The sequence below is a fragment of the Orcinus orca genome, chromosome 6 (genome assembly GCF_937001465.1).
Source record: "Orcinus orca chromosome 6, mOrcOrc1.1, whole genome shotgun sequence".
NCBI lineage: Eukaryota > Metazoa > Chordata > Mammalia > Artiodactyla > Delphinidae > Orcinus > Orcinus orca.
The window spans coordinates 53,202,643-53,224,256 of record NC_064564.1 but is presented as its reverse complement, the minus strand read 5'-3'; the positions used below and the strand labels follow the sequence as shown (position 1 = coordinate 53,224,256).

General features: G+C 38.7%; 1 protein-coding gene across 3 annotated transcripts in view; it reads left to right on the top strand.

Annotated features, from left to right (window-relative positions):
* ADAMTSL1 (ADAMTS like 1) overlaps positions 1-21,614 on the top strand; it is a 1,025,773-nt gene that overhangs the window by 735,286 nt on the left and 268,873 nt on the right. For all 3 annotated transcript variants that reach the window (XM_049711047.1, XM_049711046.1, XM_004276108.3), the window contains 2 exons: positions 9,032-9,143; positions 12,906-13,044. In XM_049711047.1, coding sequence (XP_049567004.1) covers positions 9,032-9,143; positions 12,906-13,044 — 251 coding nt within the window. The remainder of the gene's footprint in view (positions 1-9,031; positions 9,144-12,905; positions 13,045-21,614) is intronic.

Genomic DNA, 21,614 nt, shown 5'->3' with positions numbered 1-21,614 from the left:
ACAAACCATCAGAGATAGCTCCCAATAGAAGTGATGTGGTAGGTAGTTAAATAATTTCCATTGAACAAACAAATACAGTAAAAGAATGAGAGATGCCTTAATTTCTTGAAGCCCTTAGAATAAACCACTTTTACTAATTTCCCTAGTAATTTTCTAGAGTTAATACACATACTGAAAATATAGAATGGATTTCTAGTAATATCGTACATATTTGAACAGTTCACAGAATTGTCAAATGCATTTCATATGTCCAGCTGCCTTCTGCACATCACCCACAGGTACAGTGAGCTCAGTGTGTCCAAAATTGGACTTGTCTAGCCCCAGAAACCTACTTCATCTTCTTTAATTCTTATCTTGTGGAACAATACACTATTTACCCAGCCAAATCAGAAACCTCTGATTCACACCAATTCCCTTCTCCTATACACCCCTAGTTAGACATTAAACTTTGTCAGCTCTACCTCCGTACCATCTCTGAAGACTGTTCTTTCTTCTCCATCCTTGCCACCACTGTCTTAGGTTAGGTCTTTGAATTTCTCACCTGAACTAATGCGATGGGCTCTGAATTAGCTTCCCAGCCTCTGACCCATTGTCCGTGTTACCTTCAGAGTGAGTTTTCCAAAAACCGGAGTGAGTTTCCCCTATTCGTGCTCCTGCGTTGCCCCTCACCTCCACTCATTGCTTTGGGATTAAAATGCAAATCCATAGCCCAGCATCTGTTACTCTCAATAATCTGGATTCTGTCTACCTTTCCAACCTCAGCTTTGACTTTTCCTCTCTGTTTCAGTCAACTGAATGACTGACAAATCCCCCAACATCTTGCACTCACATAACGCATTACCTTTGCGTAATGCTGTGTCCTCTGTCTGCGATGCTCTTATCTTTTCTTCCCCCATTTTCTTCACTAACTCATACTTGTACTTCAGGACTTTCTCTTCCAGAAGCATTCTATGACTTGACCTCAAATTCCAGTTTCCATCACATCTCCCCTCTTCGCGTTCCTCAAGGGCAGGGGCAGAATCATATCTGTCTTCATATCTCCGTAAAAAACCTGATAAGTGCTGGATGAATAAGGGACTTTTACCACATGGCAGTTGCTGAAGTGGGACAGTTGTGACATCTTTATCCTTCCTGAAAGGACACTGAATCTGAGGGAAGTTGAGTGATGTGCCCTAGCTCACACCAGTGACAAGCCGGGACCAAAGATCATGTCTCTACTTCTGGCTCAAAACTCTTTTTAGTATTCTGTGTTGCTTCTAAGAGGGTATTTTTCCTTCTATGTATAAATGTACATATTAAAGGAAAAATGAACTTTGAGGAACTTTTTGATGCTTTTCTAGATTCTTAGCACCTGTAAGTATCTTCTTTCAGAAACAGGCTGAGCTATCATTTTACTGTCTTTTGCATTATATCCTCTTTGGTGACCTAGGTTCAGGTTGCAAATGAGAGGAGATTAAGGTTTCATTAGAAAATATCAGGATCAAATAAATGTAAAGTTATTCTAAAATAGATTATATAATTTTTAAATACTTTTACTCAAACTTGAAAATGAGCCAGATAATGTAAGGAGATACAGGGAAAAAGAAGAAAATTACCTTTTTTGCCAGTGATTTATAATAAAGCAACATTTTCTCCCTTAATTTTCCCTAGGAAATAGCTGAAAATGAAAGATTGTCATTTGCTTATTTGCCATCTTTCATGATTTAGGTGCTTAGAAATTATACACATAGTTTGTAATTCAGTTTTCAGTGTCATTCAAAGTATAATCTCTTTTGCATTATACATTAATTTAAGTAACAACTTCCTTTCTAAATGAAATGCATAGGGATCAGAATGGTCATTTATCAACATCTCCTTGGAAGTTTATTGCCAAAGTACCATTTTTGTTTATTTAAAAGGAAAAGACTTTTTTGCACGTAAGGAAGATTTTCTCACAGTGAGAATTCTTATATATTACGATTGGTTCCAAAATTATTTTTGGAATCTCTTTTCCTGGCCGCCTTTAAAAATGGACTAAACGCTCATCTTACCTCCTACGGGAACATGTCTTCCAAAAATTTGTACTTCATACACTGGCTATACATTTTTGGCAACGCTAGTGTAGAGGAGTAAAAAGGATAAACACTCTAGAATTTTGTATATTCTCCTACTTATTGGGGGTGTGACCTTGAGTATGTTGTTTCACCTCCTTGAGCCTATTTACTCATTTGAAAAATGGTAATAAAAGCTCCCCCCATAGAGCCTTTGTAAGGAATTGAATGAGATAGTGTGTATAAAAGCAAACAGAACCAAGTGACTTCCTTTCCATCTTTTTCAAATGCTTTAACTTCCGGTCAGACTTATCACGATACTCTGTCTACACAATGGCCGAAAACTGCTTCTCTGAAGATAGTCAGAGGCTGATTGATTTACAGAGGCTGATTGATTACAAGTGGTACACCCAGGAACAGTTTGGCAGGTATAGCTCTAAGACACATAGAGGTGGGCATAGCCTGGCTGTGACACCTGTAATCACATTCATTGTTAGGGGTGATTGGCTATTGGCTAGATGATTGTCTGGCTTAGCATACCCTTCTTCCCTTACCAAGCCACGTGTATCTTTTCTGAAGCTACTGACTCAGTGAAAGATAAGGACCTTCCCAGATTAGAAGAGGGTTTTTTTTGGTCATAGGCCAGTCTTCATTCGAACATTGAACTTAGCTCTACTTGTGAAAGCAGCTAAGGTATATTTATACATACTCCGTTCGTGCCCATTTTTAAAATTTAAGAAAGCCATATTAGCTGGAGAGAAAAGTGACTGATGAGTACCTAAGCCACCAAAGTAGCAGAAATACACAGCATAATAGTAAACCATCAGCGTATTCAAAGCTAAGAACACTGATTCACAATTCACGCACTGACAATCAGAGAGCAGTTATTTCCTACAGAGGATAATTTTCTAAATGCATTACACTTCCACAGTTGGGGAATTTGGTTAGGAAGATTGGCATTATCCCAGTTTTTGCCTAAGTACTCTAGGGAATAGAAAGCTGGTGTTTCTGTTCTCAAAGTTAGGGCATTAGGCAGAGATGATGCCTTCATATTTCTTTCTGGACAGCCTTGAGCATTACCCTGTACATAATTCAGCACACCGCAGAATCGTTTTTATTAAAGGGGGCACAATAGGAGGGGGCCCTGGACAGAAATCACACATGCAAAGTTATGAGAGTTCACTTCATCGAGTAAGTTTATAGAACTTCCATGTATATTCTTCTTTCAGGAGGTGCTTTCATGCGTGGGGCAGATTGATTTCGAAATATGGTATCTGCCCTCTCCTAGCTCATAATGCCATTTGACAGATAAAACATTGAATAGGAAATTTTGAAATAGTGGTGCATATCATTAAGTACCAAATTAAAATGGATAGTAAAAGCTATAGATGCTTGCTACAAGCTAATGTGATGAACACACACCTTGTGAGACTTGGGCGTCCTGTGAATCTCAGGTAGGATTGAAATCACCGATTCTTTTCTCCAGTGGAGGCTGAGCTTTGGCAAATGTTTAATTCCCAGTTGATTTCACCGTGCCACTCAGCCTGTCTCTAGATGGACCCCATACTGGTCAACGTATGTTCATACAAAGGGAAAATCATTGTTGTAAGCCAGACATTCTAGAGCAGAAACGTCTAAATTAACTATAGGGAAAAAAGAAGCATGTAATAAATAGTGATTTCATTCCCCCAATAAACATGCTCCTTTATGCTAATCGATTCCAAGAGTTTAGGACTGAGCTGATTACAATACCCTGCATTTCTTGCTGGGTTTCACACATTGTTCTACAAGTGCAACAGCTAGGTTTAAGATACAGAGTCAGAGAACCAACCCCTCACCTTTCTGTGATGCTGAGAGAGGCAGACCCCTGCCCAATCCTAGCCCCGCTGGCTCCACTCTGCTCATTTCTTTTCTGCCCTCCTTCTGCATCGCAGCACTGAGACAGTCCTTCTCTTACCGAGTCTAAGCTCACTCTTTTTGCCACACAACAGGCCAACAAATCGGGAGACGAGGTGCCGAGGCAAGGAATACGACTTTATTCGGAAAGCCGGCAGACAGAGAAGATGGCAGACTAGTGTCTCTGAAGAACCATCATATCGGGGGTCTGGATGCCAGTTTCTTTAATAGAACAGAGAGGGGGAGGAGGTGGGGAAGTAAAGTAAAAAGGCCATAAGTTTTGCAAATATCTCCTGGAATGGCCAGCCTCGGGGAGGGGATGTGTTAATTCCTTCTTTCTTGCAGCCATTCACAGGTAGACGGGGTCAGGATGTCTCCCTGAACAAAGGCACTTTGGTTTAACATTCAGGCAGAGGGGCAGGGTTCCCCGAGGCAGGCCATTATGTACAGGCAGTATTCTTTTAGTGAGCATAAGCAACGGGGAGCAAAGGTTAAAGTAAAAGAAACAGATCCAACATGTAGTCAGATTTTGTTCTTCCCTGTAACACATCCAGTAGACTCTAGTTTGCCCTGCCTAGCATCTTCGTCCTGACACATTGCTTCCACCTCTTTGTTCCTTAGCCAACATTACACTCATTATTTCCAAAGAAGCATCCCTGATCTACTGCCATACGCAAGGGCTTTGGGCAGTAAATCCATAACCAACATCTCTCATGCAACCCTGAGCCCAGGGCCTATGAGCTGAACTGCTGTATCTCCCAGTATTGAGGTCTGGCATTTTAGGACGACTAGAAAACTCTATAGGAAGTGTAAAAGTAAAGTTGGGTGCTACCAATTTTTTTTTCATTATTTTTACTGAATAACCTCTAATCTTAGCATTTCCAACTGTTAACACAGTACAAAATTGAAGTCTATGTTTTATTCCAATAATAACTAGCATTTTTATAAGCCCTTTCCGCTACACTATCCTGCCGAAACAGATAACCTTCAAAGGAGGGTGAAAAGTACTTTTGGGTGAGGGCTGTGTTGTAACAATACTGTGTCTTTTCATAAAATTTATCAACATAATCAATTTTGTCAACAAGAAATGATTATTAACATCTTCAAGAAAACTGCAAGATGTACATAAAAAGATAACACTTCCAAGAATTTGTCACAAATAATAGTTTGCAATTCCAAAAGTGCTTGAAAGGACCGTGGGCAGTAAATAATTCATTTGGTTTTTTCATTCATGCATTCATTTATTCAATTGTTTGGACACCTACTATGTGCTAAACATTGTAGATGATGCTGAAGAAAGAGCAATAGGCAAGATAAGTGATACTTGCCTTCGTGGAGTTTACAGAATAAGGAAGAGAAAGGCAAGAGAGTAACAACTGTATCAATATTAAGTATTTGTAACCACCTAAATGCTAATAAGAAAGATATGATTATTGTTGCATATTCTTCAAAGCCCACAAAAGCATTTAAAAATATTTTTACAGTTTTTTGATGATTTGCTATCACCATCTGCCACCAGAACAGCCCCAAATTAAAATATAGGAGACTGAGGCATTTAATAAACAGATTCCCCTCTTTTCCATTTTATTCCCTCCCTAGCAGGCATACTGATTTATTTCCACCATTTCCAAGCCTTCCCAAGTCACGACATCCCTGGCTGCCCTAAGAGCAGGTGACCAAGTTGAATACCATTGTGGGTCCGGGGGTCCCAGCTCAGTGACTCACAGTGGTGGGTCTGCCCACAGCTCCCTTTTGTTCACCTCTCCTCATGCCAGAGCAGCAACTTAACTGCCGGCAAGGCGGGTTGAGAGAACCCTGCCTGCCCGCTGCCCTGCCAGTCCTTCTGGGGCGAAAGTTTCTACGACATTCGAAAGAGAAAGGAACCTAGTTGGCGAACATCCCAAGGCTCACAAGTTACCCTTTTCCCCAGTGAGAAGGAAAAGTATGGCATTTCATAGTGCTTCATCTGCAAGAGCCTATGTGTGCTTGATGTCTTTTGTGAGTTTGAAATCTCTCCTTGATTCCTTTGATTTTATGTGGACTTAAAACTTACCAGTTATCCAAGCACATATTTGTACGCCCTGCAGCTCTACCATGACAACGTGATCAACTTATGGAAAGTGACCAGTTTTGTCTTCTCCTTTACTTTCAATGTGAGAAGTTATTATATAGTTAGAAACACTGAACCATTATAATTATAGGAAGAAAAACTTGGTTTGGAACATTCTTTTTCCTTATTAACTTGAAGAGGTCAAAATTACATGCGCCAGATGGTTTAGTTCCCTAAAACCAAATTCTAATGTGTCAAACTGAAGCTTTCAATGTACATTTGAGAACCCAAATCTGATGTTTGAGGCTTTAAGGTTTATGAAGCTCCAGACCTAATGATAAAAAGAGTCCCAGCAGCCCAGAATTAATAAAACCAGGAAAAAGGAACACGGTGGCTCATCTCTGTAAGCGACAATTTAGGCCATCAAAGTTAGGCATCCAGTTAGCCTCTTCTTTTTTTTTTTTAATATTTTTTCTACTCTAAAATGTAAATGTAAAATTAAGAAGATACTGAGAAGAGTTACAAGGATACCACTAAAGATAAATGTCTACATCTTCACAACAGTGATAGGATTGCTTGGTACCTAGAGTGGCAGCTTTAGAGACAGGCAGACCTGCATTCAAATCCCTGCTCTGCTGGTTCCTTGCTGTGTTGCCTTGAGCTAGTCACTTAACCCCTGTGAGCCTCATTTTTTTCATTGTAATGTAAATGTGGATGATAATGCAGAGTAGTTTTAAGATTCAATTTAATATAAATAAAATGCTCCTTGCACACGGTAGGAATGTAGTAAGTACTGGTTGTTGTGGTAGTTGTAGCTGTTCTTATTAAAAGAAGGCAACTATTGAGAAGGGAGAAGCGGGAGTGCTTTCAGGGCGGAAGGAACCAAGCAAAATTATGAGATCAGAAATTTGGATACACCATAATTGGTTTCATCTGTTTGAAATAAGGTGTCCGTGTTCTTTCCAGTCTCTTTTCAAATCTAGGCATAGAGTCTCTGCATTTGTGGTCATTGTGCATCATTTCATTGAACTCATTGAGAACAATATTCTTTCTAAGCTGCTTGTATTCTTTCCTTCAACATGGTATTTACTAACACTCCCTCTTGACGCTAAAACTCCTTGACATTCATGCCTTTCTCTTTGGGCATGTGGTGGTTTTATTGGTAATTCCCAGGGAGCTGAAAAAAGGACCTGCTCCATTTTTTCCCTCTTTAAGCAGACCAAAAGATAAGCCCGGACACTGTAGATATTCTAGAACAAGGTTTCTCCAAGTATTTGGATGTTACGTCCTCCTCATTTTGATTCCTGCACCCCCCTGCCAACACACACACGCTTTCTTAGGACTTAGTTTAATTTCTAGCATCCCGAAAGGGACCTCTGCAAAATAATCTGTCTCTCCAGATCTAAACAAATTTTCTGGTCTTTTTATTTTTAATGGAGCTTGTGTTCAAATGAGAGCCCTCTTCTAATAGCTTTCCAGCATGACAATCACACATCCCAAAAGAGCAATCGGCTTTTGTGAGCTTAAAAAAAAAAAAAAAAAAAAAGCTTTCCAAAGAATGTGATTAATACTACCTCCCTCAGCAAGCAATTAGATATCCTGTATCTGACACACAGGACTGAAAAATATTAATCTGTAGGCCATGCTCCCCTTTTGTGAAAGACACTGTATTGCTTCAGCTGTTGTTGCTTTCAAGTAGGGAATTGTATCACTGTTTATTCTAATTAGGAAAGACCTGGATGGTCCGTGGGTCAGATCCTAGCATAATATGAGATATTCTGTAGCTTTTCTCTCTTCTTTCTCCTTTGCAGCGCTTCCAGATTTTCTGAGGAACATTTCATATTCTTATCCAAATGCCAAAAACAGCTAGGGTTTAGCACCTGTTCCTTCGGTGTTCCTGTTTCCGTCTGCACCCTAGGTATTTAATCCAGTTTTAAACTCAGTAGCAAAAAAAAAAAAAAAAAAAAAAAAAAGGCTATCTTTTTAAAAAAATCTGAAGCCCAAATCCATCAATTTCTTCTAGATAAAGGGGAGTTGGAACAGTGCTAAGGCTTGAAAACATTAACAAAGACTTAGGCCACATGACTCTGCTGCCTGTTGCTTCTCTAATTGCTGTGATGGAGTTGGAGCTGTCCATGGAACTTCCTTTAGTATAATAAATAGCCCGAGCCTCGCCCTTGCCCAACTGTCTAAATGTTGTATGACGTCATTCTGTCTTTGTAAAAGCAAGGCGTTGTTCCTGCTGGATACTTTTCCTTCTCTTTCAGGTTGAGTTTGTTTCCTCAATCTTGTACTTTTAAACTGTTAAAGAATTATTGCCTCACATTCCTCCCTTTTAAAAAACAAAGGAGCTATAATTTCCATAAACACATGTTTTATTTGAAGTAAATGCTTTTATAATGTAAGTTGGTGTTTTTCAAAGTTTGATTTTTGGACTGTCTACGTTTGAATTGCCTGGATCTCTGGGCTGGAACCCACGAATTTGCATTTTAGCGAGCTTCCCATTGGTAACTTTGCGCATTAAGATACGTGAATCACTAAATTGCCGGGAAACTCCAAGTATGTCTCTGAGTGGGAAGGGCTCCTTAATTCTTTAACTCTTTATTTCTCTTAACCAATGACAGTACCTTTAATTTTTTTGCAGCGTATTGCATTTATAATTTTCTTAGAACAAGCTGTCTATTTCTGAACCTACATTGAAAAATCCATATAATTTTACCTGTCATACCAGAGAGGTTGGAAATAAAAGAGGGTGAGGGAATGGAATAAGTGGCTTGGGATACAGTCCTGCTAGCATCACAAGTTGAGACGTTGCCATTCCTTGTTCTGTGGCGACAGAACTGAGAAGGTGATGATAGTGATGGTTTGTGCCAGGACCATTTGCTGGTTAGATGGTAAGATGGGTGATACTGCCATTGCCCCTTCTCTCCCAGTGCTGTCCTGGACACAGCCTGAGGCCATCATTACTACCACACGTCCTTGTCCAAGCTGCAAGGAGCCCAGAGGGCACCCCTCTGTCACATTAGTTCCTCTGCTTTGCCATTGTCTCCTGCAGATCCGCAACTCGGGGCCCGCAGACAGTACAGTCCAGTTCATCTTCTATCAGCCTATCATCCACCGATGGAGGGAGACGGATTTCTTTCCTTGCTCAGCAACCTGTGGAGGAGGTAATGGTGCTCACTTAGTCTAGGAGCTCTTGGCGTCTCTGAGGGAGGACTCAGCTGTGATAAAAATAGTCACTTCGGCATATGGAAGTGCTGGGTGCATCGGATTCTTTCTTCTCAGTGAGGCCAAATCCTGAAGCCTTCCTGTAAGGCAGATACCTCAGTGTAGATGCCCCAGGAACGTGTTCTGTCTGTAGAGCCCCATCAGAGGAAATGGTCTTTCCTCCTTTCCTTGATTCATGGAAGTCCAGGACGAGCTGTGTCGTACCCAGGCAACAGCTTGGTCTAGAGGTGATTCTATTCATTTGAGAACAAACTACTCTGGTCGAATGAACTTATCTATTAAGAAATCAAGTGAAGAGTGTTTATCAGGCCTTCTACGTAGCATGATGTATCCAAGGAGAATCAGAGATTAATTAGAAAACAGTTTATTACCAGAAAAAAAAAATCACTGCACCATAGACTTAGGCTCCGTTATTTGTCAGCTCTACCCTGTCATCCATACAGTAAAAAGAATGCCACTTGACTTATTTATACATGAAAACACATCTCTCCTGAAAAGTCACCAGACAAATTCCCATCTCTGCTCCATCGTGTCTGTAACATGAACAGCATTTTGTGTTACTAGAAAAGGTCCCCCGCACCTTTAATAATTACTACAATGGCTACAGAATAATTTCCATGAATTATTTTATAAGAATTTATTTAACCATATCCCTCTAGAAGATCATTCAGTTCATTTAAACTTCTCTATTATAATGTAATGAATAACTTAATACCTAAGTATTTTTCTCCTTTCAAATTATTTCCTTGGACTAAATTCACAAGAGTGAGTTGCAGAATTTTTGTGGCTATATTACCAAAATTCTTTCCAGAAGGGTAATAAGCAGTCTATGAATATTTTAGTCTCATTGCTAACTGAGCCAGTATTTGTGGACTATCACTTTTTTAAAAGTTTTGGTAATTTAATGGGTACAAATTTTATGTATATTCCTTTAAAAATGAGCATATGAAATAAATTGTAGCTCCAGCTTCATGGAAGCCTGTTAATTGGCTCACTTTAAGTAGCTAATCCACATAGGTATCACTATATTATTTTGATAAGAGAAAAGAAGGATATTACCTCAAAATGGAGACAAATGTTATCCATTAATTTTCATAAAGCAATAAGAATATATGATATAATTCATCTTCAGCTGTGTTACCTGTGTCTGCATCATGTGAACAAACTGTTGAAAAGGAGGTTCTATAGAGCATTGTTCAGTTTTACCTTAAAAGCACTTAGTCAAAAATAAGTGCTTTCACTTGGTTGTTACATAACGATTAATTCAACATTTTAAGCATTTCAGTAAAATAGTGTTTCCAGTTGCTCTATCTGTGCTGAATGGAAAATCACTTTGCTAAAAAATAAAGTGCCAATTACTTTGATATTTATGGGAATATGTTGTTTTGATACACCTATTAATGACTAACACAGGAAGCAGTTTTGAAAAAAGAAGTCTAAGGAAGTATTTTTTTTTTCTTTTCTTTTTAAATAAAAAACATGTTCTGTGAGAAGTAGCAATTCAGTAAGAGGCCTGCTGCGTCAGTTTCACATAGAGCTGCTGTTGGCATATAATTTCAGTAACGTTGATAATGGCTTGCTATATAATAAGGCAATTAATGTTAGATTCATATACAAGCCAACCTCTTTGGGCTTTATTTTCCTCACATCTAAGTGAAGAATTAGAACCATCAGTAGTTCTCAAATGTGCTGAGCTATCAAACGCTTTCTTCAAAGGAAATCTTACTAGGGAGCCAGATAAAGGAACACTGTTCAGAGTGAAGACCTGAAAGATGTAGAAACCAGCCTTCCGCACGTTTCATGGACCACAGTTTGAAAATTGCTGAAGAAATGATCTTTAAATTCCTTTATATGTTTCTGGTTCCACATTCAACTAGCTGAGCATTTCGCTAAGTGTAAAGAATTGCTACTCCAAATATCCTGTGAAACTTTAGAAAACACAATTATCTGACCATTTGGGTCCTTTATTTCATTTGTGTTTTAAGTTTTCATTTCACACACACTGGAAGAGCTTCCCAGCCACATTTTTAGCTGACAAATTACAATTTTTAAAACTCATAATCTCACATTTAGTGTTTACTTACTGCTTGTGCCCACATTTTACTACCTGATAAATTCTGTCCTTGAGTAGAAATTATTTTCTGGAAATTTATAAAATAATTAGCTTGTCATCAAATTATCTGCTTTAAGTATAATGCAATTGAAAAACAAAAGCATATTTACTTATGTAAAATACCATATTGCTTTTTGATTTTCTTATAAGACAAAAAATTAAATGGAACCTGTGTTCTTAGCCATTACTTTCCATGCTTTTCATCTTTACAGTAAAATTGTTAAAAGGTCTTTTTTTAGGTCTTTAGTGAACAATTAATTTTTGTGGGTGGTCTGACAACACAGCTTCAAGTCAGGAAAGCTGGTTTAGAAGCCTCCTTCTGATCTCCTAAAATCTTTTGCAGGACTTTTAACGACTCTAAATCTGACTTTCTAACACTTATTTAGCAATAACAATATTCAACCACTGCCCATGGGGAATATATTTTGGAGTTGATTAGGGTTAGAATGATACAAAAGGCCTAATTTTTTAAAAAAATACTCTATATACATTTATTTTTCACCCCAAGAATCTAAGTCCTCATCACCATCCCACCAGAAATCCACAGGACAAGAAAGAGGTAGGTAGGAAAGGTAAAACATACTATGAGTAGAATTAAGTATTACTGAGCAACACTATTTTTAAATAAATAAAGAGGATTCTCTAAAGAGTGGAAATTTGTGCATGGAAATCAAGAAATATTGGCTAGAGGGCTTCCCTGGTGGCGCAGTGGTTGAGAGTCTGCCTGCCAATGCAGGGGAAACGGGTTCGAGCCCTGGTCCGGGAAGATCCCGCATGCCGCAGAGCAGCTGGGCCTGTGAGCCATGGCCGCTGAGCCTGCGCGTCCAGAGCCTGTGCTCTGCAACGGGAGAGGCCACAACAGTGAGAGGCCCGCGTACCACAAAAAAAAAAAAAAAAAAGAAAGAAAGATTGGCTAGAGAATTAAAGAGAAATGGTAGAGGACTTTGAAACAAAAATTGAACAGTACGAGGTATTTTCTTAGTTGTGTAGGGAAACTTGAGATTTATGATGGTCTTAGTCATCCATTTACTCAGCTTAACCCATTCAGGTTGAATTTAGGCAAAGAAGAAAAATAAAGTTTCCAGGCAGCTAGCAGTACCCAATCCTATGTCATGTCCCATGGTCACCCGCTGACCAAGAGGAGTGGTGTTGGGGGTTATTTTTTTTAATTTGGGAGTTTATTCTCCCTGAGGCCCCAGGTACGAGGGAGGCAATTTTGCATCCTTGCATGAGATGGTTAGTAAATAAACACTGATGACCTTTTTTGGATACAGAATTCTGTGTTAGACTGTTAGATTATACAAAAGAAATTAACAAGAATAGTACTTACAACAGTCTTATAATCTAGCTATGCGCTTATGTAGTTCAAGCCCTATAGTATAATTTAATTATTAAAATTCGAGTGGAAAAACACAGTTTTTGAGGCCTGCAAAAATTAACAAGCCTTCCATTTATCCGTCTTTGGTCCTGGAAATGACTGGAGCGTTGGGGAAGAATTTTCATTAATATGAGATGGCCAGAAAAGCCTAAGGGAATATATTGCATTGATGTGTGCATTGAAATTTGCCTGAATGGTTTGATACCGCAGGTTACCAGCTGACATCGGCTGAGTGTTACGATCTTCGGAGTAACCGAGTGGTTGCTGACCAATACTGTCACTATTACCCCGAGAACATCAAACCCAAGCCCAAGCTTCAGGAGTGCAACCTGGATCCTTGTCCAGCCAGGTCAGTCACATTTACCAGTTTATTTACCATAAACATAAATCAAGTTCAAATAAGCTTCTTAAAAACCGGTTCATTAAAAATAAAATGAAATTAAAAATAAATAAGTGCTGCCGTCCAGCGTCCGTTCCTAGTCACGTGTTATTAGAACCCATGCCCCTTACTCTTGCTACTGTAAGATGCCATCTCAGGGTCTATAGGTTTTCCATTGGTAAAGCTACAGGTAAAGCACTCTGCAGAGTCATTTTCTCTTCTGATTTTGTTTCACTCTGGTTACTTGTTTCTGACCTTAACAAACGTGATGGTACAATGTTCTCAGGATTCTTTGCATTTTCACCCTGTCACCTGATCAGTGAGATGATCAGAGCCGACCATATTTCAGGGTCACAGCTGACCCATTTTAGCCCATGGTGGGCCACACCGATTAACCAGAATCAAAACCAGCCTTAGAACAGTTCTTCCACATTTAAATAAACTCAGCCTTTGTTGAAGAGAAAGCAGGACTTATTTCTAACAGTCAGATTCTTTTTTAAAGGTCTTTTTAATTAGGAGCCTTAAAGAGACACTTGACACTTTCACATATGTTTGCTTTGGGGAAACCATAATTGACCCTCAATTATTTGCAGGATCAAGAATCAGACTGATGAATGAAATACCTCAGATGATGAGTAGTCATAGAAGTGCAGGTCAAGAATCTTTTCATGGGTGTAATATTTGCCTTTTTAGTTGCAACACTACCTGGTAATTTTATTAACTTGGCTTATTCATCCTCAACACGTGAGAGAGGATATATGAAAACTCTTATCCTACAAAACTCATCATGAAGACCAAAAGATAGAGAATCCTTTCCAGGACCCTTGGATTTCTGAGAAACATCTCAATGGTATTTTTTAAATCATAGTTTATTAACTATATATTCATAAAACAAAACTTTGAATAGGTAAAATACTACATGAGCCATGTGGCTGAAAATCACTCTATTTTTGAATTGTAGGCAATGCAATTTTAGTTTTTGTTTTCTGCTGTTACCTTTTTAAAGTGTATTTTCTTGTACTCTTTCTGCCTCACATTCAGGAATTCTAAGTTCTACAGGTGATGTGAAATTGCTATTATTAATTTACTCATAGGCACCACATTACCTAGCTGATAAAAGTGAACTCAGAATAACAGGTTTTCATTACAGAAACAGACGAGTAGATATTTTATAAATATATAATTCAGGTGAAGTTTAATTTTGCTTCATATTACACCAGAAAAGTATGTATTAAAGATTGGATACGGTATAAAACCAAATGAGGTGTTAAAATTTTGCTTGGACCTCTTTATTTTGGAAATATTAAGGGTATGAGGTATTTTTAGCCAAGATAATTCTAACTCATGCAATTCAACCCTAGTTTAAAATTATTTTACTTATTATACGTCTTTATCCATACCTATACCAGGAAGACCAGTGCATAAAAAGCATAATTATCCCAATTCAAACAGGTTGACTCAGCCATAGAGCAACTTTGAAGGTCTTATACACAGTCCTATGAAAATTTATGTGTGTATTTCTAGGAGAAATGACGAATTCACTTCCCACAACTGCCTAAAGCTTTTCCCTCACTCAGAAAAAACTTCAGTGAAGAGATGGCCATGAAAAACAGTTGTGAAGTGAAAGCATTTTGTTAACACTTTTAAGAAATACGTTTCTAATCAGTAAATAATTTACTCATTTTTTTTCTGGCTTCTGATTTTCACCTATCTTTTCTGTTGGAGTAATATTTTTGGCCTATTTCTTATTATTCAAAAGCAAAAGGCCATCCTACATGAAAGAAGTTTGTGAAATGTATCTTTTTTCTATGTCTATGTTATTTTAAAACATCTAATACAGCACATGTATAAATGTTGGGACAGGTGGCTATTAAAAAAGAGAGAGAGAAAAGGAGGCAAAAAATAAGTTAGAAGCAAATGTCAGGAAGCCGCTTTTTTATTACGGAGGTAATTAAAGAAAGCTGTAAAAATTAAGAGCAGTAGAAGCGGTTTAAGAGGAAACTGCTTTAGGAAATGTAGATATGCTAGTCTGAGGTTAAGATACTTCAGGATTGCTGTGAAATTCACTGAACTCATTTGCATATCCAGGATCAAAGCAACCTTCCTGAGTTCCTAGAGAAAATAAGAAGTCATAGTCTGAGAAAAGGAGATGAAGAGACTCGATAAAATAGGTCTGCCCTCTCATCAGACACAGCAGAATCAAACCCCCAAGGAACTGTTTTCTAACTACAGATTTAACTGTCTAATAGTAAAATCAAGAGTGACATATGGTGACATTAAACAACACCTTTGCACCCAAACCTAGAAGCCCCTAAAAGGGAAAACACAAGAGATATTGTTTAGAACAAAGTCACATATTTTGGAATTTCAAAAGAAATTTATTTTATGTAGCCATTGAGATAGTTCTTCACTTTTCCTGTATTAGACTATGGTTTTTGGCCGATTATTTGAAAGCAAAATCCCATTTAGATAGACATGTTCATTCCCTGTCGAGATTGTGAAGTACCATGGACAGCAAAAAAGGCACTAAATAAGTCTGTATCCCTGGGTTTATTATTTTACCCTTCTGGGCCTTAGTTTTCTCACCCACTAGTGGAAGTGAGAGGGTTATTTGTTGCATTAAATTAGTGGTTTTCCAACTGTGCCTATAGAAGTTGTTGTTCCATGGAGTTGCTTCATTAAATTTCAGTTTATATATTTTGAAGTATCTTTAAACAATAACTCACAAAAAGTATACTCAAACATAAACGAATTGTTAACTTGGTCAAGCTAAGCTAAAATTAAAAATTGTTGTAACAATAGTAAAATTATTTCACTACCAAAGGAAATACTTTTTGCCCTCATTGTTAAGTTCCGTGATTATGTCTGTTTAATTAAAAAATAAATATCTGAAGACTGTAAGGTGAGCTATAAAAATTGTCACCATTAGCAACTACTTCTCTGAGATAAGAATTTTCTCATTGCTACACACCTAAAACCAAAACAAATCAGAAATAAACTGGATGTGATAACCGTTAGCCATAATCCTTGATACCCAATTTTTCTGTTTACCAAAATAGCCTCACTGTTCTCATTAATTTGCTGTATAATAATTTGAACTAATGAATGACATCACTTACTCATTTCACTCACCAACAGCATCTATAGGTTTCCATGGTTGTGGCTGGATTCATCTAGTGGTTCTTGGGACTAAAGAGATTGTTGACATCTAGCCTATTCTTTCCAAAATAACTTTCATGTTTTCATGGCTTTTTTCTGATTCTTCCTGCTAACTCAGAAATGTTGGTAAGTTAAAAGACTATAATGAAAATGATAAAATTCACTAAAAATCTCCAGTGCCCACAGATTATCGCTATTAATGCTTTTGCTATATCTCTTTCCAGTTTTGTCTATAGCTCATACATAGGTAAAATCATTCTGTATATAATAGACATGTGGAATTCAATGACTTAGCATTCTTGTTTTCCACTATTCTAAAGCAAGCCTGAAATGAATATCCATGACATGTAGTAACTTGACATTTCCTGAGACAGGAATTTGAGTTCCTTTCACTACAAGACCAACAAGCGAGCTTACCTGGTGGCCAGATGTTCCATCCCAAGAAAGCTGTATTGCTCTCTACTGATGTCATTTATGCAGTTATTTTTATGACATGACAAAATTCTTTGTTTCCAGGCCAAAAGCGGTCTCAGAAAAGAAGCTAAAACAATGCTTATAATGGGACAGAAGAGAAAGTGAAGTTTAAAATTTAATAACTTTTAGCTAAAATTGAGAATATTTCTCACAGGTGCCTCAGAGCTATGTTATCACTAGTCCCATCACACACCCTATACAGAGTATAGTATATGTTCTGGTGGTGGTCCCAACTTGGGCACACCCAGAAGTCCGGAGGCATGGCCCTTCTGGATATCAGAGATCTGGACATGTTTAACATGTTTTCTGCTTCATTGATTTAACACTATAGTAGCTAAGACACTTGGAATCTTATCAAATGTAAAATCCTCCTCGTGCCTGCCATGCTATAATCATAGCTTCTATTTTACACGAGGGGGAATTATTTTTTTAACACAGTACCTGGTGATTTGTGCAATGGTTTGTGTCATCATTGCTTCTTGGATGAAGGGTAAAGTCTATCATGTGGCCAGAAAGCCTCCAAATGTATACCTGTGGTCCAGCAACAACTAAAAAGGCATAGTTTTAGTTCACCTAATAAGCACCTTATGTTTTCAGAGTGTCTTTCAATGTAAAAAAGGCTACATTTGGCCTTACGTAACTCAGTCTAGGAGACTGGTAAGACTGTTAAGGCTGTCTGGGGGGAATTGTGCAAGACATTATTTGTGAGAAGATCAGAGAACCACCTTGTCAGGTTATTTTTGGTTTGTTTTTTGGCACAGACCTCTGCTTTTCTCTCCAAGGCAGTAATGAAGGGGGCTTAAATTGGCAAAGGTTGGAGAAGCAAAAAAAGCTCTCACTCATCACACTAGCATGGTCACAATCATTAGCAAACAAATCTGTTTTTTGCTGAAACTCCATACAGATTCCCCCTTCCCTCAAGGAATTCAGAGCAGCAGTCCTAAGCAAATGCCCAAACTTGTATGCCCCAAATGGCAGTTCTTTTGAGTTCAAGTGGACTTATTTTGTCCAGCACCATTTAATTTGACAGCAAATTGCATAAGTCATCCCTGGCCATGGGACCGAAGTGTGAACAAAATCTCAGAACTGAATCCTAATGCAACTTGAATCCTAATGCAAGAGAAATAATCTCCACCGCGAGCGACGGCATGTACAGTGGACCTATAAAGCCCAGTCACGCTAACTTGGTGACCGGCTAGTCCAGTGGTGATGCAGTGATTATCACTATACCATGGTGATTTAGGAGGGGAGCTTTGGAACAACATAGCCTGGCTTGGGATCCTGGCTCTGTCACTTACTGGTTTGGGTAGCCTTCGGCAAATTCCTTGTTCTCACTAAGCCTCAGTTTTGTCATCCTCCAAAGTAAGGATAATAGCTACTTACTTCGTAGAGCTGTCATGAGGAATAAAGGGTGTAATACATTTAAAGAGCTTAGCAGAGTGCCTGACACACTATAAGCACTCAATAAATGTGAGTGGCTGCAGCTGTTATGACTAAGATCACCGTTATGATAATGTTGATGTGACTTCAGAGAAACTCCTAGACTCTCCAGAAATCAGCTATCTCCTCCATGAAAGGACTTGGAACTCTAAAATTTCATATGGGTCTTCTAGAGAGGTAGCTCTCTATTTGCTGTTTTCACAACAGGAAACATAAATTCCTAGGAAATTCCTTCAGGAAAGCAAATCACGTCTATCAGATTTTTATAAAATCATGATCGTGAAAAATTAAGATAATTAGCAACTTCTAAAATCCCCACTTAACCAGCTATGAGACACTGCCATTCAATCTGCATGGGGTTTATGCCATGTCCATCTCCAAAAAAGGAGAACTCAATGTAAGGGCTAGAACATGGTTTTCTCAGTTGGGAGTTAAAGTATAATGAAATGTTTTCCTAGTCACGAAGCTCTGTTTGTTTTATAAAAGTAGGTAAATTACTTAGAAAAGTAACAACTTCCTTCTTTTTGCTCAACCTCATTTAAATATACTACTTTAAGTAGCTAATGAATAAGCGACAAAAAATACCATCGTAAAATCCCATTTGCACTTTCATGCATTTATGATGAGATGAATAAAGCAGAGTTCTGATGTTTTTTAGAATGCATGGTCGTACCCTTCCCAAGTTTATAGACCTACCACACAGTATCAGACAGTCAGCTCTAACTCAGTTATGGGACAATTCTGTTCTTCCACCAAGCCAGTTCATCACTAATAATAATGATCACTTCATATATTACATTTTAAAGTTTTTAAAAGTGTAAATATATGCAATCTTTTAATTAACTTGTGAGTTAATAGGACAGATATTATCATCATCCTCATTTTTTACTTCAATTTTTCAATTTGACTTTACCAGCTAAGTAGCTTCTTTACTTAATTTCTCTAGGCCTTAGTCTTGCCGTCTGTCCAATGAGTATAGTATTCCTGTCAGACAGGAACTATAGAGAGTACATGAGATGGTGCACGTAAAGCTCTCAGCAAGATGCCAAGCGCTCGATGCAAGTCAGCTATCGTTATTGAGAACCAACCCTATAACATGACTGGCCCAATGTTACTGCTGTTTGAAGTTTCTACAGTGCTTTCACATCTGTTATCTCAATCCAGTTTTACCTTCCCCAGGAGGTTAGCAAGACAGGGCTTATCATCTATATTTACAGATGAAAATACTGAAGCCCAGAGGAGTTATGCGATCTGCACCAAGTCAGGGCAGGCAGGAGCTGGGTCATGGACCTAAGTGCCTCCACTTCCAGAGCAGCTCCTATGCTACATAAACTCAGGTCACCTGCCCTGGTGTCATCATATCCTACAGGTACCCTTGTTCTGCATGATGCCTGCAGCAACCTGTGCGATCTGGTTTAAACCCACCATACACCTCCACAGCCAGCACAGAACTGCCAACCATATCAATGCAAAGTTTGGTGCCCTGGATCTCTGAATTGACCACAAACCTGGGTTAAGCACGCCTTTTTCATGTAAACGTAAATACTGATGTTTACTCAAATCAAACAATGACCAAATCACTTGGAACAGTACAGGAAAAGCTAACCAAAGCCCAAGGAAATATTAGTCCCATTTACTTAAAAGCAGTTCAGAAACTGCATTCATTAATATCAGAAATGTTTAACCACAGAAATATAGATATAAGGAAATTATGATATTTTGGATCAAATGATCAAAAACTCTCCAGTAGTTGGTTTTATAGCAGAAAATGAATATGTATCTTTAAAATGTTTTCAAATCCTAGACAGTGAAGCAGGGTTTTTTTGGTCTGATTTCTGAAAGATAAATGAATGTTGCCTAGCAGCTACTATGTTTTTAAAAAAATTGTAACCTATTTACAGAATATTTCCTTATTTGCTGGATGTCCAACTTGCCTCTTTAAATGATAGGGAAACCTACGGTGTTTTGTAAAGTCATCAAGTTTTAAAATAGGAGAGCTTTTGAGATGATTACCTAGTTCAGTGGTTTTCAATCTGTGGTCCACAAAACTCTGAGTTCTGCCCTTAGCAGCCACTAGGAAGGGGACAGATAAGATAGAGCTCCATGAGACGGGTTTCCAGGCACCCATTCTTACTTCATCTTAAAACTCCTGACTTCATCCAATACTTAGATTTTGCAGAAGACCAACACAGAGGTCCAAATGCAATGCACTCAAGGTCACAGAGAAAGAGAGTTGGCAGAGAGGAGAACAGTCCTTCCATCTCCCAAGTCCTCAGGGGGTCCTTGTCCTCATTATGCTGTAATCCTTTGTGCTCTGCCACTCATGAAAAAGCATGGCTTCCCTGGTGGCGCAGTGGTTGAGAGTCCGCCTGCCGATGCAGGGGACATGAGTTCGTGCCCCGGTCCGGGAAGATCTCACATGCCGCGGAGTGGCTGGACCCGTGAGCCATGGCCGCTGAGCCTGTGCATCCGGAGCCTGTGCTCCAGAAAGGGAGAGGCCACAACAGTAAGAGACTCGCGTACAGCAAAAAAAAAAAAAAAAAAAAAAAAAAAACCAATTTTAGAAAAAGCAAATGGTTGAGTCTCTGCCAACTTTTTATTACTTCTCTCCTCCCCCATTCTGAACAGTTGCTTGGGAAGAGATTGGTTTCTATTGGCCTGGAGTTGTTGAGAAAAGATGAATCACTCTCTTCTGTGCCAGAAATGCCCCCACCACCCACAATTTCATTCGTTTTTTTATTGAGTACCAATCTCGTGCCAAGTTCTGTGCTTGGTACCATGGCAAAGGCAAAGTAAAGCCAACGAGAGTCTGGACCACAACACTGCCCGAGGGAAGTTGAATTGTGCAGTTACAAAGCAGCATGATACCTGAAAAAACACATGGGACAGACAGGGAAGAGAAGATTTTTTAAAAAACTGTCATGGCTGTTTCTGGGAGATGCCCAGTGGGAGAGATGTAGAGCTTAGCCAAGCAGCTTAGAAGCACAGTTGCCATTAAGCTGTCCTTTCTCTGCCCCAGGTCACCCAATCACCTCTGCTTGTCAGAGCAGCCAAACTACCCTCTAAAACAGCCTGCCCCTCATACAGATGGTGGAGCTAGCAAAGGGCAAGGAGTGGGACTAAAGATGTGCACCGTGAGTGGCAGTTTGGGAGTTTTTTTTAACCTTGTTCTTGTTTGTTTGCTCGCTTTCGTTCTGGATGGTAGCTTTGCTTTTGTGTCTGCACATCAATGGCATGATTTCGTTGACTCATTATTTATGAATTGCCTCTGTGCAGGGCACTGTGTTAAAAGATATAGTAAAGAACCAATACGGATCTTGTCCCATATTGTTAAACTAAAGAAAATGTATACATAGTTAAAAGATAGTATACAGTTAAAAGTGATGAGGGGAGTTAGTGCTATGGGTATTTGGAAGAGGAAGAGAGAAGTGTCTGGCTACATGCTGAGAGGGAAAATAAGGACAGGC